The sequence below is a fragment of the Notechis scutatus genome, chromosome 4 (genome assembly GCF_049901735.1).
Source record: "Notechis scutatus isolate UNSWTSFEM ecotype Mainland chromosome 4, rNotScu1.2, whole genome shotgun sequence".
NCBI lineage: Eukaryota > Metazoa > Chordata > Lepidosauria > Squamata > Elapidae > Notechis > Notechis scutatus.
Genome location: NC_142012.1, coordinates 60,002,069 through 60,018,678, shown reverse-complemented (window position 1 = coordinate 60,018,678; position 16,610 = coordinate 60,002,069). Strand labels below are relative to the sequence as shown.

The 16,610-nt window shown below is 42.8% G+C and overlaps 1 protein-coding gene across 3 annotated transcripts in view; it reads left to right on the top strand.

Moving 5' to 3' along the window:
• PDGFRA (platelet derived growth factor receptor alpha) overlaps positions 1-16,610 on the top strand; it is an 82,160-nt gene that overhangs the window by 5,055 nt on the left and 60,495 nt on the right. For all 3 annotated transcript variants that reach the window (XM_087963514.1, XM_087963515.1, XM_026683892.2), the window contains exon 2: positions 12,466-12,526. In XM_087963514.1, coding sequence (XP_087819640.1) covers positions 12,478-12,526 — 49 coding nt within the window. In that variant the 5' untranslated portion in view covers positions 12,466-12,477. The remainder of the gene's footprint in view (positions 1-12,465; positions 12,527-16,610) is intronic.

The window sequence follows — 16,610 nt, the reverse complement described above, 5'->3', positions numbered from 1 at the left end:
GGGCCGAATCCTGTTTTTGCTGGGGACGAGGCAAGAAAGCCACACTGGTGAGGGGTGTGTGTGTGTGTGTGTCCTGCCTTCTTGACCCGGTCCCTCTTCCAGCCTTGCCTTCTCCAACTATTTGAAAACGGGAAGCCAACTCTTCAAGACGTATCCATCTTCAAGCTCCGATCCTGAAGCCGGAGCAAGAGGAGCGCAGTTACAAGCTGGTGGGAAGAGGCGGCCTTTGGATACGGATTCAGTCCCCCACCCCCCACCCCCGGTAAGGATTTTGCAAGCCTGCCCAACCCAACCCAACCCAACCCAACCCAACTCAGGAGAACGGAGATTCTTCTTGAGCTCTTCGGCCGGAGAAACGGGCCTCTTGGAAACCTTCGCTTGGGTTGGTTGTTGGTTTGCTTCGCTTTTCGGGATCTTGGCGATTCCCAAGAGAGAAGTCAAACGGCGTCAGCGAAACGTCTGAAAGGGTTGGCAGGGACGACCGCGTGTGGTTAGCTTGGCACCATAAATCCTAGTTTTTCCTCAAAGAAAACATGTTGACGCGGCGGGAATTTTCTTTTTTCTTTTTCTTTTTTTCCAATATGGAAAAAAAAAGCCTGCGCGGGGCAGCAAAAGACCCAGTAGATTCCGTGGCAAAAAAGAGGACCCAATAGATTCCGTGGCACTAGATTCAGTGGCACTAGATTCCGTGGCAAAAATAATAATAATAATGTCAGGGAAGATGATGGACCGAGACAAGAGACAGGGGGTGGTGGGAAGAGAAGGGGTAGAAGGATTGGGGTCCTCCCGCCCCTTAGTGGGGGTAGCAGTGGGCGAGAAGGGGGCCCGATAGGCTGCCAGAAATAGGAAGGAGCCGAGATTTCTAAGAGGTTTTGCTGAGAGGGTTGTGTGTGATGTGGCGGGGCGGGATAATCTGGCTCTTGCCAGAGACTTGGAGTAAGTAAATTTAAGAACTCGGTCAGGGCAGTTTTTCGCCTTTGCGGTCCTCTGCTGCCCTCAAGCGGTGATGGTTAGGAACGGCGGGTCCATTGTTGTCCTGACGGTGGAAGGGAATCCTGGCATGAAGGTTTTCCTGAGCCCAGTGGGTCTAAACTAAAGCTTCATTTCGGATCTCCTTTGCTTTCTTTAAAAAACAAAAAATTGGTTGGGGATCTCAGGAGCTTTGTTTTAGGAGAGTCAGATCTACCGGACGTGTAGTGTATTAGAAATTAAAAATGAGAATTGTTAGAGTATTTATTGGACTCTGGGACAGCACTTTGAGAATTTCTGCCTTAGTCAATCTGTCTTGTTTAAGCCCTGGTTTACACATGCTCACTGCAAGCTGGCTGGGGGAATGCTGGGAGTTGAAGTCTACCTGTCTATTGCCATGTTTGAAAACATGGCTCTACTCTAAGCAAATTGTTCATATATGTATCATGCAGTGGTGGGATTCATTTTTTTTTTTTACCACTGGTTCTGTGGGCATGGCTTGGTTGGCGTGGCAGGGGAAGGTTACTGCAAAATCCCCATTCCCTCCCCACCCCACTGACCTGCTTTCCAGCTCTGTTCTCCAGTGCAGGGCAACCAAAGAAGACCCAGCCGATCAGATAGGACTCGGGAGGCAGAGAAGAGATGGGGGCGGGGCCAGTCAAAGGTGGGATTTGCCGGTTCTCCAAACTACTCCAAATTTCCTCTACCGGTTCTCCAGAATCCGTCAGAACCTGCTGAATACCATCTCTGGTATGATGGATCTTCAGTTCAGGGCCACCATATCTGGGCTGCAAAATGGTAGGCACCCATTGGAGGGCTATAAAAGGTTTTCTGAAGCTCTTTGCCTCCATCTTGTGGCTCACTGGGTTTTTGTAGTCCAGACTGGGGAGCTTTTCCCTGTAAATACTTTTTGCAGTAAGTCCTCGATTTACGACCACAATCGAGACCAAAATTTCTGTTGCTAAACGAGACGTGTTAAGTGAGGCTTGCCCCATTGTACAACCTTTTGTGCCACGGTTATTAAATCAATTCCTGCGATTGATAAGTTAGTAACCCCTGGTTGTTAAAGCAAACATGGCTACCCCGTTGACTTTGCCTGTCAGAACTTCGCAAGAGCTGAAGAAAAGGCACTGCAACTGTCAGAAATATGAGTCAGTTGCCAAGCATCCGAATTTTGATCATGTGGGGATGCTGGAATGGTCGTAAGTGTGAAAACGGTCATAAGTCAATTTTTTCAGTGCTGTTGTAACTTTGAGCGGTCACTCAATGAAGTGTTGTAAGTCAAGGTCTATCTGTATTGAGGCATTTTGCTATCCCCCCAAAGTTTTGTTAAAATTTTCATGGATTCCCTCATTCAGAGTAAGGGATTCTCCGTACAGGAAGCCCTGGAATACTTGGAATTTGGAGAGGGTGTCAGGACGGTTGTTACAAAATGGCTGCCCTGGAACTTGTTTATTTTTTTTAAAAAAATGCCAGTTGTGGTAATCTTCACCAGCCACAAAAAGAACCAACAATGGGGTGGAAAGAACAAAATTGAATGTGTCATGAAGTTAAACAAGAATGTACCCCATTGTGTGTGCATTTGTATCTTTACACAAATTCTGTTTCTGTTGTCAGTTTGGCTGTGCAGTGTGTGAGGCCAAATGGAAATGATTTTTCCACAGGCCAAGATGGCTATTGATTCTGGAACGTTTTTGCCTCATGGTAGGGCTCATATGACAGCTGGCCTGAAACTGTCCATTCTAGCAGGATATCTGGCCTCCTGTGTCTCTTCTGTGATACCCCGCTAGTGTTCCTTTTGTTGCGGTTCACTGGCAGCCTGTGCAAAAGGCAAGTGGAATCGGACAGTGGGGAAGAATGGGGACCAGTCCGGGAGTCTGGGAAGGACTCGGATGAGGGTCCTGCATCCGATGCAGAGGTGGGGCCAGGACCATCTGGGAATTGTGTGCTGATGCCGGAGCCTCTAGACTCTGGCAGCAGTGAGGCAGAGGAACAAGGGGAGCCTGTTCCCAGTGCGCGTGTGCACAGGGCTGCTAGAAGGCAAGAGCAGCTGAGACAAAAGGGGTGACTCGGGACAAAGGCTTGGAGGTGATTGTCCCTCCCCTAAGGTACAAAGGTCAGGCAAAGGTGAAGAAACCTTTGCAGGAAGCAAAGTCGTTCATTCTGTTTAGATTAATCCTTGAAGTTCTTGTACTTCAGTTGGTTTTTTTATAGTTCATTTGGCACTTTTGTTGGCAGCAATTCAAAGGAGAGAAAGGTGGGTGCTTATCTGGGGGGACTTTTTGGGACTCATTACGGGCTGGGAATGAAAATAATTCCCAGCGTTGAAATAAAACAAGAGTTGTTTTAACTAAGCGTGTGCTTAATTGCAGTCTCAGGAAGCGTTGCTCAGAACACCTTTTCCCAAAATGGTTCATCTCTGAATCATCCAGAGATCTCTGGGTGATTTCTGTCAGAGCATCAGGCCAGGAAAGGCTGTCTATAATAGAGGATGTTGTGCTATAACTAAAACCTTGCGATAGTTGGTTAGACACAGGGGTGTCTTAACAGCATTATGGGCCCCAGGCAAAGCAGTGTACTGGGGCTCTTGCAACAACTACTCACTGGAATAAAAATGCAAATGGTCAATAAATGGGCACTTCGAACAAATAAACATGTAACAAATATGTTGTTGCGTTTATATGATACCAGGTGCATTGAAGGGTTAATATACACAGATTGGTATGGGGGTCCCTATGCTCGTGGGGCCCATGAGCAAGTGCCCATCGGGCCCCTGCCTTAAGACAGCCCTGGTTGGATAGCTCTGTTTCTGTTTCATTGCTGTTTAACTGGCTTGAAATTCCAATTCCCTCCGCATTAGCAAATTGGAGTGCTGGAATTTACTGATGGACGATAGCAACTTCTGAGTGGATAATCTTTGCAAAGGGTCAAATAAACTCAGCTGTCAGCCTGGAAACTGGGAAAGCCAAGCTGCAAAAATCCAGAGGATCACTACACAGCAGCAGAGTTCGTATTTTTTTCCTCATGGCTCTTTGCTGTCACCTAGTGGCCGCCTGCATTTTTGCAGGGCAGATATGGCAGGAGCAGGTAGTCCTCGCAAGTAAGTACAACAGTTCCTTCAGTGACCATTGGATGTTATGAAGTGACTTATGACCATTTTCCCACACCGTTGCAGGCTCCCCCATGGTCACGTGATCTCCCTTCGGATGCTTGGCAACTGGTTCACACTTATGGCAGTTGCGGTATCCCTGGATCATGTGATGGGTTCCCTTTTAGGACCTTCTAAACAAGCAAAGAAAATGGGGAAGCCAGATTCACTTAAGGACGTGTTTGTCATGCCCCTGGTGGAGACTGACTCTGAGGGAGAGGAGGAACAGCCGACAGGGAGTGGAAGTGTGGCTCTGGAGGTTGTGGAGGAGGCTGGGGAAGGGCAGAGGCCGGTTGGGCAGTCAGAGGAGGACCCAGGGCCATCCCCTCTCCATCCTAGGGCACGCAGGGAGGAGAGGATAAGGGAGAGATGTGAATGGCATGGTCTACAGGGAAGGAAAGGGCCTTGATCCCCTTCATGGGCTGCAGCTGTGAGAACTGGATAAGAGGACAGACATGCGTACTGGCGAGTCCTGGAAACAAAGCGTGGACATATCTCTAGTTTATGGTTCCTCTCTGAGTTTGGCATCCTTCCCAGCATGGGATCTGTTATCTGTGGAACTCCTCTAGCCCTTATCTTGCCTGGTTTGTGTTGTTTTTTACTCTTTATAATTTAAATGGCATTTCCTCCTTCTTGTAACTGCTTGTGTGGGAGTTTTTTTGTCTCCAGTCAGGGATATTCGGAGCTTGGAAGCAAAGTGAAGGAATAAAAGGGGCTTCACCTGTTTTTTGGGACTGTGTTTATTTTGTATCCCACCCTGGGTCATCACAGTGTTACTAATTTAACAACTGCAATGATTCACTTAATGTGGTAAGAAAAGTCATGCAGTGGGGAAAAACTCACTTAACAAATTTCTCACTTAACAACATAAATTCTGGGCTCAAATGGGGTGGTAAATTGAGGACTACTGTACTAGTAAAACCTAGGTGATGATATATGTAGGACTTTCAGAGGCCTCACGAGAACATTTTCATTGAAGTGTGTCCCTCTCCTATCTATCATCGCTTCCTTCTTCAATTTATTTTTTCTCTTGGTTGTTTTGAGGGCATAAAAGTTAGTAGCTCCCTAATAAGAAATGTAGAGGAAATCTGTAACGGTGGCAGTAATTCTTACCTTTAACTATATTTTAATGCATTCATTGTGCTATGTTGCCTTGCATGAACATTATTCATCCATTTAATCTGTTCAGGTATCAAACTGTATTTTAAACTGGGACTTGTCCGTGTATAAGTTGCAGAGAAATTGTTCCTTCCCCCACATTCTCTGTGTTGCAGGCAAGTCTCTTTTAAAGGCTAGACAGGGATAAAACAAAACAAAACAAAACCCAAAAATTCCCATCTAGTTTATAGACCTGGGATTTCCTGTAGCCTCTAATCCACGTATTACAAGAGTTTATTCTGCTTAGCTTTTTTCAAAATCTGCCAAGGTTAGTTGGATCCTTCCACATCCAAAGATGATTTTAAAAGCAGGAGAGCAACTTTGTGCATGAGAAAATATATCCCCTCCCCCTTTTAGGAAGTGTCAATGCTGCACATCACACTTATGCCCCATGCAATTCAATTTCACATGGAAAGCTTGAAGGCTGATGTGTGATCCAAAACTGCCCCCATTCGCTCTGGTAATCAGTTTCGGCATTTATCATAGCTGTGTGCACCCAAGTATTTCTTGAAAATGGGACATTAAAGGAAGTAGGCAGCAAATATATATATATATATTCAGTCATGCAGTGGGGAAAAACTCACTTAACAAATTTCTCACTTAACAACATAAATTCTGGGCTCAAATGGGGTGGTAATATATATATATCCCAACATATATATATATATCCCAACATTGGGTATATATATATCCCAACATTTCCTTGCCAGGCATAGCTTTCAGCACATGAAATCTAACTCAAGGGGAAAAAAAAAAACAAGTTTTAAGCCCTTGTAGCCATGTTGTCCAACTTTGGCGTGGCTGGCTGGGGAATTCTGGGAGTTGAAGTCCACATGTCTTAAAGTTGCCAAGGTTGGACATCCCCGGCTTACAGTGTATTTTATTCTGTACCTCACTGTGATTTTTATTACCCTTGAGCTATTCCTATTTAAAATATGTCCAGCAATGCAAGTGTTTTCAATATGCTTGCTTTTCTCTTTCCTGGAAAGCTACTGCAAGTTGCAAATTCTTCCCCAATGAAACTGCAAATTCTCTCAGAATGGTGTTGTTGTTGTATGGAATTTTAAAAAGAGCTCCTGATGCTGAAATCGGAGAGAGATTTGTCCATGTGGCTAAACTAAAGTTACAAAGCACACGGCTTTCTTTGATGCTATTTAATTTTTAATAGGATTCCATTCAGTTTTTACCCTGGGAGGATTAGTTTAAGAATACGTTATGAACTATAGCAAACATTTCGTTTGCTGCAAATGGTGGGGAAAGTAGTTACCTCTCTTGTATAGCTAAAAGTCTGTAGAGATACTCAGTCATCCAGGTCATAGTTGTCCCAAAGGTTTTTTTTCAGGAGACAAATGGACTTTCTTGTTTTTTCTTTGAAGACGTTTTGCTTCTCCTCCAAGAAGCTTCTTCAGCTCTGACTGGATAGTGGGGAATGGAAGGATTTATATTCCTTGCAGACAGCTGGTCATTTGCATTCTTTTAGAGGGTCGTTAAGGCCACTTGGAGGTTTATCTGTGTCCTCAGGGTCCCCTGAATGGTGTTCCTGATTCCTTGTAGTCTGCATTTTTCCCCCTCTGGAAATCCATTCCTACTCCCGCACCATTCAAAGGGTGTTCATCCCAAATTGTACAGCTAAAAGTCTGTAGAGATTTTCAAAAAAAAAAAAAAAAAATGCAGACTACAGGAATCAGGAGCACTACACAGGGCTGTGGTTATCTGAGGACACAGATAAATTTCCAAGTGCTTCAAAACCTCTAAACCACCCTCTAAAAGGATGCAAATGGCCAGCTGTCTGCCAGGACTACAAATCCTTCCATTCCCCACTATCCAGTCAGAGTTGAAGAAGCTTCTTGGAGGAGAAGTGAAACATCTTCAAAAGAAAAACAAAGGAAGTCCAGTTGCCTCCTGAAAACGCATCTTTGGGATATTTACCCCACTAAAAATGAAAAAAAAGTTTCCTTTTAAGTTCTAATTATATTAGTGTTGTTCTAGGGTTACAGGATTGTGCCACCAAGAAATACGAACGATTTCCATTTTAAAATGGCAGTTTTCTAGGTAGATAATCTGGAACCGCTTAAAAAACTATCGCTACTAGACAAAACTTTCAGTTAATAATTTCCTCCATTTCTATGGTTCAACACTGCCATCTGTTGGAATAAGTGCACACACATCAAATTGGAGACGCTGTGTGTAAACAGAGATTCTGCTTAATAAAACTCTAGAGGATGGATAGAAGGGTGATGCTATTGGAAAGGAGAAATATACTTTATTCATTATTTATTGCAGTTTTTTTGTGAACACCCATCATCCCCAACCTTGTTTTGTACTTTCTCCCTCTTCCCAAATCAATTTTTGTGACTAATGACCCATCACATTGATAATGTTGCTATCAGAAGCAACATTAAATGGGTAATCTCAACTGATGACAACAATTGGGAGTGGAATTTCTGTTGTAAATTGTTGCAGTCGTAAATTGAATCAAACCTGATTTTTATTACACTTTTTAGACCGGTTAAATGAATCCAGCTTCCCCAATGTTTTTTTCTTCTTCTGTAAATTGGCAGAAATGATTGGAAATGGTTATAGGATACTACAACAGGTCATAAATGTGAACTAGTTTGCAAAACACCTGAATTGAGTGCCAAGGGTAGTATAATGGTTGTAAGTTGAAGTACAATTTGTAAGTTGCATTTTTTCAGACCGGTGTAACTTTAAACTGTTGTTAAACGAATGGTGATATGTTGAGGACTGCTTGTAATTTACTAATGGATTAAATAGATGTACCTCCTGGAAAAAACATCAACTCTCAGTGCTTTTGAGTGGCCAATTCTACGTTCGAGTCCTATTGAGTTTGATGGACTTCACAGTTTGCGTAGCATGGCAGTTCAGTTGTGAATAAGTATTTCTTTGTGAATATACTGTAAATGTGCAAGAAAAATATATAAGAGAGGTTATGGCTTCTATTCTAAGAAATTGAAAAGTGGCTGCTGTGGAATTATTATTTTTTTAAATATTAAGATGTTTGATTGCCCACCATCCAATTTTGTTCATTTTTAGCAAGACTTGGCATATAGATGAATGAAATCTATGCTTTGTGGACAATCCCTAATGAAAGGAACTAATAAGAGGAACTAATAATCTGTACTGTATTCTATCTTGCTTTCTAGCACAGAACACAAGGCCATCTCTCTTCCTTTTTAATAAATTTTCGCTTCATATTTTTTTCATTCATTATTACAATAACATAAACATTTTCATCCTAATACATTCCCCCCCCCCCATTTATCCCCATTTATTTTCATTTCCATCTCACCACCTATTTTATTTTATGTATTTTCTTCTTTTACTTCCTCAAGGCCAATGTATATCAAACAAAAACAAAAATAAAAAATAAACTAATATCAATATAATTATTCTTAATTATTACTTATTCTAATTAACAATACAGGGCCCACATGGTATTTCCCTTCCAATCTACAAGCCTTTGATCCTCTTAGTTTGCTCTTCTTTGAACGTGAAATCTAGCTGGCAATTCTAGAAGGGGTAGAAACATTTGCCACAGGACAAATCCAAGATGAATCCAGGAATTCCTTGTGGAAAGACATACGCAGCAAGGGTTTCTTTATCTAGAAAAAATAAAGGGTAGAACTGTGATAAAAAAAGTGGGAAGGCTGGAAGGGAAGGTGGCTTTGATGTGCAAGAGCCTGGTTATCAGTGGGGAGGCACTTTTACATAAACACACGGCTATTATTGCTAATTGAAAAACCAAGGCAAATGACTCCTTTCTGCAGGAATGCCATCTGCCTGTTTGCTAATCATTTGTCAGTCAGGCCTGGTGGTGGATTGGAGGTCAGTGATTCATTACACACACACACACACACACACACACACACACACACGCCAATCTTGTTAAAAAGCCAGCGCCGCTGTTGAGATCCTGCCAGCCCACCGGTCAGTAAATCACTCCTTCTGATCTGGCGGTCAACTGATTTGAAGAGTCCAGATTGCTCTGCTTTTATAACTTTGCAGGACATGATGGCCCGCTTATCATGGTCTGTGTCCTTGCTGGTGCTGCTTCAGCCAAAGATGGTAAATTCGCTCAACATTGTTCAATGATTACAAAGTCTGCACTACTATTATTGTTAATCTTCTCATTGCTCCTTATCAACCATCCCCTCCCACTTGTGACTGTATGATTGTACCTTTGTTGCTTCTATCCTAACTATTTTTATTGACTGTTTCCTAGTATGATTCGATTGCCTATAGTACCCTATGACTATCATTAAGTGTTGTACCTGATGATTCTCGACTCTTGATGAATGTATCTTTTCTTTTTATGTACACTGAGAGCATTTGCACCAAGACAAACTCCTTGGGTGTCCAATCACAATTGGCCAATAAAGAATTCTATTCTATTCTATTCTATTCTATTCTATTCTATTCTATTCTATTCTGTTCTGTTCTGTTCTGTTCTGTTCTGCTCTGCTCTGCCCTGCCCTGCCCTACCCTACCCTACCCTACCCTACCCTACCCTACCCTACCCTACCCTACCCTACCCTACCCTATCCTATCCTATCCTATCCTATCCTAAACAAGGGGATAAACTGCAGATTTCCCAACTGGGTGCTTTTGAATTAAAAAAGGTCAGAATTACTAGCGCTTTTAAGAAAAAATACATTTGGTGAGCATCTCTATCAAAATGCAGCAGTTTCTATGCATACATTATTTGGAGCCTGCAGGATTTCCTTCATATCTGCATCAGAGGTGGTATTCAGCAGGTTCTGACCCATTCTGGAGAACCGGTAGCAGAAATTTTGAGTAGCTCGGAAAACCACCAAATGCCACACCTCTGACTGGCCTCGCCCCCATCTATTCTCCGCCTCCCGAGTCCCAGCTGATTGGCTGGGTCTTCTTTGGTTGCCCTGCACAGGAGAATGGAGCTGGAAAGCAGGTTAATAGGGTGAGGAGGGAATGGGATTTTGCAGTATCCTTCCCCTGCCACGCCCACCAAGCCATGCCCAACAAGTCATACCACGCCCACAGAACCGGTAGTAAAAGTTTTTGAATCCCACCACTGGGTCAGTTATTTTGATAAACGAAAAGACTGGCAGCTTTTTAAATTTGTTAATGCAATTAATGCTTTAGAGCAGGGGTGTCCAACCTTGGCAACTTTAAGACTTGTGGACTTCAACTCCCAGAATTCCTCAGCCAGCAAAGCTGGCTGAGGAATTCTGGGAGTTGAAGTCCACAAGTCTTAAAGTTGCCAAGGTTGGATACCCCTGCTTTAGAGAGTGTTAAATCAACCTCCCAGAGTCAAATTAGATGCAGCTCAAAAGCCTTTAGAGGGAATCATGTCAATTAAAAGCAAACAAATATATACTTTCAGGACTGTCATATTTCACCCGGGTAGGTTTAATTTTTTACCTTAGCAGCTGCTATTTCGGTAAAATTAAAAACATGACCCTTATGTAAAGAGTTTGGGACCAACTAAACGCTTAGTTATGTTTGTAGTGGTCCCTTAATATCTGAAAGATGTAGATTTTTAGTCTTCTCTTTAGCTGTTAGCCGATTATGGAAAGTTGTTGGAACATGGAAATTTGTCTTCTGCCATCTTAAATTCCACATGCCATTTCTCTTCCTTTCAAGATTAATCTCGGGTTTTGTGGGCAGAGGTTTAGCAATGTTGCTTCTTTTTGAGCACCGAAGGTGGTTTCATCCCAGATTTTCACCGCTGAACTAAGCTAGGGTGGCGACTTTATTTTTATCTATTTTTACAAGACTTTCCTGCATCTCGAAGTTGAGGTTTTCACAACTAACAGAAGACATCTGGAGAAGAGGGTCACCAAATGGTGTTGATTTTGAGAGAAGCTAATCTCTGAATCCCCCAAACCCCGCTTTTAAAATCTTTTCTTACTTGATGCTAAGGACGAAGAAACGTGTTTCTAGAGCTGCATTTGCTCTTTTGTTAAGATGTTGATTCAGACACACTGAGGTTTGGAATTTGTAAGACCTTTGCATCCTACTATTCATGATGTTGATTCAATTGTCATAGTATCATCAGTGGAAACGTGTTATCTGATACAATATAGGATAGATAGAATAGATAGAATTCTTTATTGGCCAAGTGTGATTGGACACACAAGGAATTTGTCTCGGTGCAAATGCTCTCAGTGTACATAAAAGAAAAGCTACATTTGTCAAGAGTCAAGAATCATAAAGTATAACACTTAATGATAGTCATAGGGGACAATAAGCAATCAAATCATACTGGGAAAGAGTTAATATAAATCGTAAGGATACAAGCGACAAAGTTACAGCCATACAGTCACAAGTGGGAGGGGATGGGTGATAAGGAGTGATGAGAAGATTAACAGTAATAGTAGTGCAGACTTTGTAATAGTTGAACAGTGTTGTGGGAATTATTTGTTTAGCAGAGTGATGGCGTTGGGGGGAAAAACTGTCCTTGTGTCTAGTTGTTCTGGTGTGCAGTTCTCTATAGTGTCGTTTTGAGGGAAGGAGTTGAAACAGTTTATGTCCAGGATGTGAGGGGTCTGTAAATATTTTCACAGCCCTCTTTTTGACTCGTGCAGTATACAGGTCCTAGATGGAAGGCAGGTGGGTAGTAATTGTTTTTTCTGCAGTCCTTATTATCCTCTGAAGTCTGTGTCTGTCCTGTTGGGTTGCAGAACCAAACCAGACAGTTATAGAGGTGCAGATGACAGACTCAATCGTTCCTCTGTAGAACTGGATCAGCAACTCCTTCGGCAGTTTGAGCTTCCTGAGTTGGAGCAGAAAAAACATTCTTTGTTGTGCTTGTATGCATGGTTTTCTACACCTTGAAGTGTATTGGCAGTAGAAATCATCTTATGTGTAACTGATTTGTCTTTACGACGGTTGCAGTCGTAAAGACAAGTCTTCTTTTGTAACCTTCTGACGAGCAAAGTAAGATTCACTAAACAACCTGTGATATTAACTTAATCCCTGTTAGGGATTCACTTAACAACGGTGGCAAGAAAGGTCGTAAAACAGGTCAAAATTCACCCAACCACGGTCTCAGTGACAGAAATGTTGGGCTCAACCCTGGTTGTAAGTTGAGGATTACCTGTAGATATTTCCAGCCTGCATTGCAGGTATGTCCTATCCGTTTTCTATATAATCATTATTATTTTTTTCATTTTGTGTTCTGTTTTCAGTTGGCCTTTGCCATGGGACCTTCCCGAAAGGAAGTCTTGATCTTGGGCTATCTCCTTGCAGGTAAGAGTTACAGATTTAACAGATTAACAGAGTTGGAAGGGACCTTGTAGGTCATCTAGTCCAACCCCCCACCCAAGCGGGAGACCCTACACCATTTCTGACAAATGGCAGTCCAGTCTCCCCTTAAAAGCCTCCAGTGATGAAGCTCCCACAACTTCTGAATGCAACTTCTGTTCCATGGGTTGATTGTTGTCACTATCAGGAAATTCCTCCTTATTTCCAGGTTGAATCTCTCCTTGTTCAGTTTCCATCCATTATTCCTTGTCTGGCCTTCATGTGCCTTGGAAAATAGCTTGACCCTTCCTCCTCTCTGTGGCAGCCCCTCAAATATTGGAAGACTGCTCTCCTGTCTCCCCTGGTCCTTCTCTTCACTAGACTAGCCAGGCCCAGTTCCTGTAACCGTTCTTCATATCTTTTAGTCTCCAGTCCCCTCATCATCCTGGTTGCTCTTCTCTGTACTCTTTCTAGAGTCTCAACATCTTTTTTATAATGTGGTAACCAAAACTGGATGCAGTACTTTAGGTGTGGTCTTACTAAGACTTTATAGAGTGGTATTAATACCTAACTTGATCTCGGTTGTATCCCTCTGTTAATGCAATTTAGGATTGCATTAGCTTTTTTGGCCGCTGCTGCACACTGCTGGCTCCTATTTAGCTGGTTGTCCTCTAAGACTCCAAGATCCCTCTCACAGTTCCTGCTATTGAGCCTGGTTTCACCCAGTCTATATCTGTACTTTTGGTTTTTCTTGCCTAAGTGTAAGAGTTTACTTTTCTCTACATTGAATTTCATTTTGTTAGATAGGGCCCAGTGTTCAAGGTCAAGTTACCTTCAATGGAAGATTTTTGCCAAGTTTAGCATTTGTCAGATAGCCTCTTTGGTTAAATCTAGCCTGCTGAAGCCTGGATCAAGCAGCCTGGAGCTTTCTCCAGGTATTTTTGATCTCCTCTGCCAGCCTTTCCAGTAGATGAGGAATTCCAGAATTCTAGTCTGTTGCTTGAGCAAGCAAACACCTTCAATTCATTTTACTCTCATTTTCATACGGTGATTCTGGTCCCAGAAACAGCATCAGAAACGTATTTTATCTCCTGGAATTGCATAGGGGGAAAAAAGGGAGCTGTTTTGCTTTTTCTCATCATGCATCATTTCTCTTCCCAGAAGGGAGATCATGGGTGCAAATCTTTAAGAATGTTAAGCATGCCATGCTCAGACTCAAAGACAACGAAATCTGAATTTCATACATTTCATACATTTTCTGGGCTGGCCAGAGCTGGAAAAGATCCATTGAGAATTTTAGAGAAAGGTGAAGTTAATAGCTAAGTTTGGCCCGGGGAAAAATATGTATTAATTTCTTTGGCAGGTGCTCAATTTGTAGACAGGACATACTAAGTTTCTTTGGATTTACGGAGGATCTGACCGTCTCTGGAACAAGAAATATGCTCCTGCATTGGTCCAGTTTGAAACTTGCAGCATATCATCATTTATGGTGGAACTGTAAAAAAGCTCAAAAGTTTTGGCAGAAAATTCAGAAATGGTTAGAAGATTAAAATAGAATATAGACCTGGAATTTTCTTGTTAGGAATTAATGTGGGAAAATACAATAAAGATATTATATACCTAATAATTCATGTAATTACTGCTGCAAGATTGGCCTATGCACAACAGTGGAAATGTAAAGAAACTCCAAATGAAATAGAAGTAAAATTTGGGTGTGCCCAGAAATGGACAAATTGACAAAAGAATTAAAAAATAAGGATGAATCGGATTATTACAAAGTATGGGATAAGTTTTATTGTTGGTTAGAAAAGAGGAAGGATCAGGATAATAAGAAATGATTATTATAAGAAATGAGTATACATTATATGCTATGTATATGGAATGTAAATATGTACCATTTTTATATGTGACTTAGCAATGTATGACAATTATGTGGGTTAGGGTGATTGCATCATGTTCATTGTTTTTAATGTTCTTTTCGTTTTTTGCGTTTGTCTAATAAAAATTTATATATATATAAAAAAAGAAACTTGCAGCATAGGAAGAGGGACATTGTGCAAAATGGGATCTCCTGCTTGAGTGTGTGTGGGGGGTTAGACTAGATGACCTACATGGTCCCTTCCATCTCTGTTTAAAGAAAGAAACGCTATTTTGGAAACTAATATCATTGTTTGGGCTTGACATCTACAAAAAAACTCTTAGGAACAATATAATAAAAACAAAATTTAAATGAGCAGAAAAGCCAAGCTTTGCAAAATGTACAAAGTCTTTCCAGGCAAATGTATTTACCATGCAGTTTGGGAATAGCAATAGCACTTAGACTTATATACCACTTTATAGTGTTTTATTTACAGCCCTCTCTAAGCGGTTTACAGAGTCAGCCTCTTGCTCCCAACAATCTGGGTCCTCGGAAGGACAGAAGGCTGAGTCAGCCTTGAGCCTGGTGAGATTCGAACTGCCAAATTGCAGGCAGCCGGCAGGCAGCAGAAGTAGCCTGCAGTACTGCATTCTAACCACTGTTCCACCGAGGCTCTTTTGAATGCTTCAGAACGACTTGCAATCACAATGTAGGTGGTCCTCGACTTACAACAGTTCATTTAGTGACCGTTCAAAGTTACGACATTGGAAAAAAAAGGGGGGGACTTATGACCGTTTTTCACACTTACAGTGTGTGATGACCCAGGGTAGGATACAAAATAAACATGGTCACAAAAACAGGTGAAGCCCCTTTTATTCCTTCACTTTGCTTCCAAGCTCCGAATATTCTTGACTAGAGACAAAAAACTCCCACACAAGCAGTTACCAGAAGAAGGAAATGCCATTTAAATTATAAAAATTAAAAAGCAACACAAACCAGGCAAGATAAGGGCTGGAGGACGTCCACAGATAACAGAACGCACACTCCTCAGAGAGGAGCCATAAACTAGAGATATTTCCATGCTTTGTTTCCAGGACTCGCCCATACGCATGTCCATCCTCTTATTCAGTTGTCACAGCTGCAGCCCATGAAGAGGATTGAGGACCTCTCCTCCCGAACAGACCACGTCTCTCCTGTATCCTCTCCTCCCTGCGTGCCCTAGGATGGAGAGGGGATGGGCCTGGGTCCTCCTCTCACTGCCCAGCCGGCCTCTGCCCTTCCCCAGCCTCCTCCACCACCTCCAGAGCCACACTTCCATTCCCTGTTGACTGTTTCTCCTCTCCCTCAGCGTCCGTCTCCACCAGGGGCATGACACAATCTTGCAGCAGCATCCCTAGAGGGTCATGTGATCAAAATTCGGACGCTTGGCAACTGACTCATATTTATGACAGTTGCTGTGTCCTGGGGATCATGCGATCACTTTTGCTGATCTTCTGACAAGCAGAGTCCATGGGGAATCCAGATTCCCCGAACAACTGTGTTTACTATTAACAACTGCAATGGCTCACTTAACAGTTGTGGCAAGGAAGGTCATAAAATGAGGCAAAAGTCACTAAAATGTCTCGCTTAGCAACAGAAATTTTGGACTCAATTGTGGTCGTAAGTCGAAGACTCCCTGTAATCAAAGATGGCAAGCCTGCTCTAAGAGGAACGGATTCCAGAAACAGAATAACCAAATAACAGAGTTGGAAGGGAACGTTTCCCACAGAAAAGAAAACACCGGGAGCCAATAATTAAACAACCGGTGTGACTGGGTGGGCGTGGCCAACTCGCCGTCACTCAGTCCCACCCGGTCACATGACCTCCCCAGCCATGCTTCCCCAGCCGGTCATTAGGGCAGATCTTGGTATGGAGAGCAGGTTGCATGTCTCCCCGAGCGACTGAGGCAGAACCAGCACCAGCAAGGGCTGGAAGAAGTGCCTGCGAGACCCAGCAAGATAGGAGGCACTGGAGAATCAGTCCCAGCTTCTTCTCCATTCCCTGCTGTCGCCCTTATCTTCTCATGCTGGGCAAGGAGTGACTGGGAGGGGAGGGGAGAGAGGCAGGGCCAGCCCGTGGTGGAATCAGCCTGTTCACTGAACTGCAGAAAAAGTTTACCGGTTTGGCAGGGAGACGCAGCAGAGGGGTCAAAGAGCCACATGCAGCTCTAGAGCCATGGGTTGCCAACCCTCC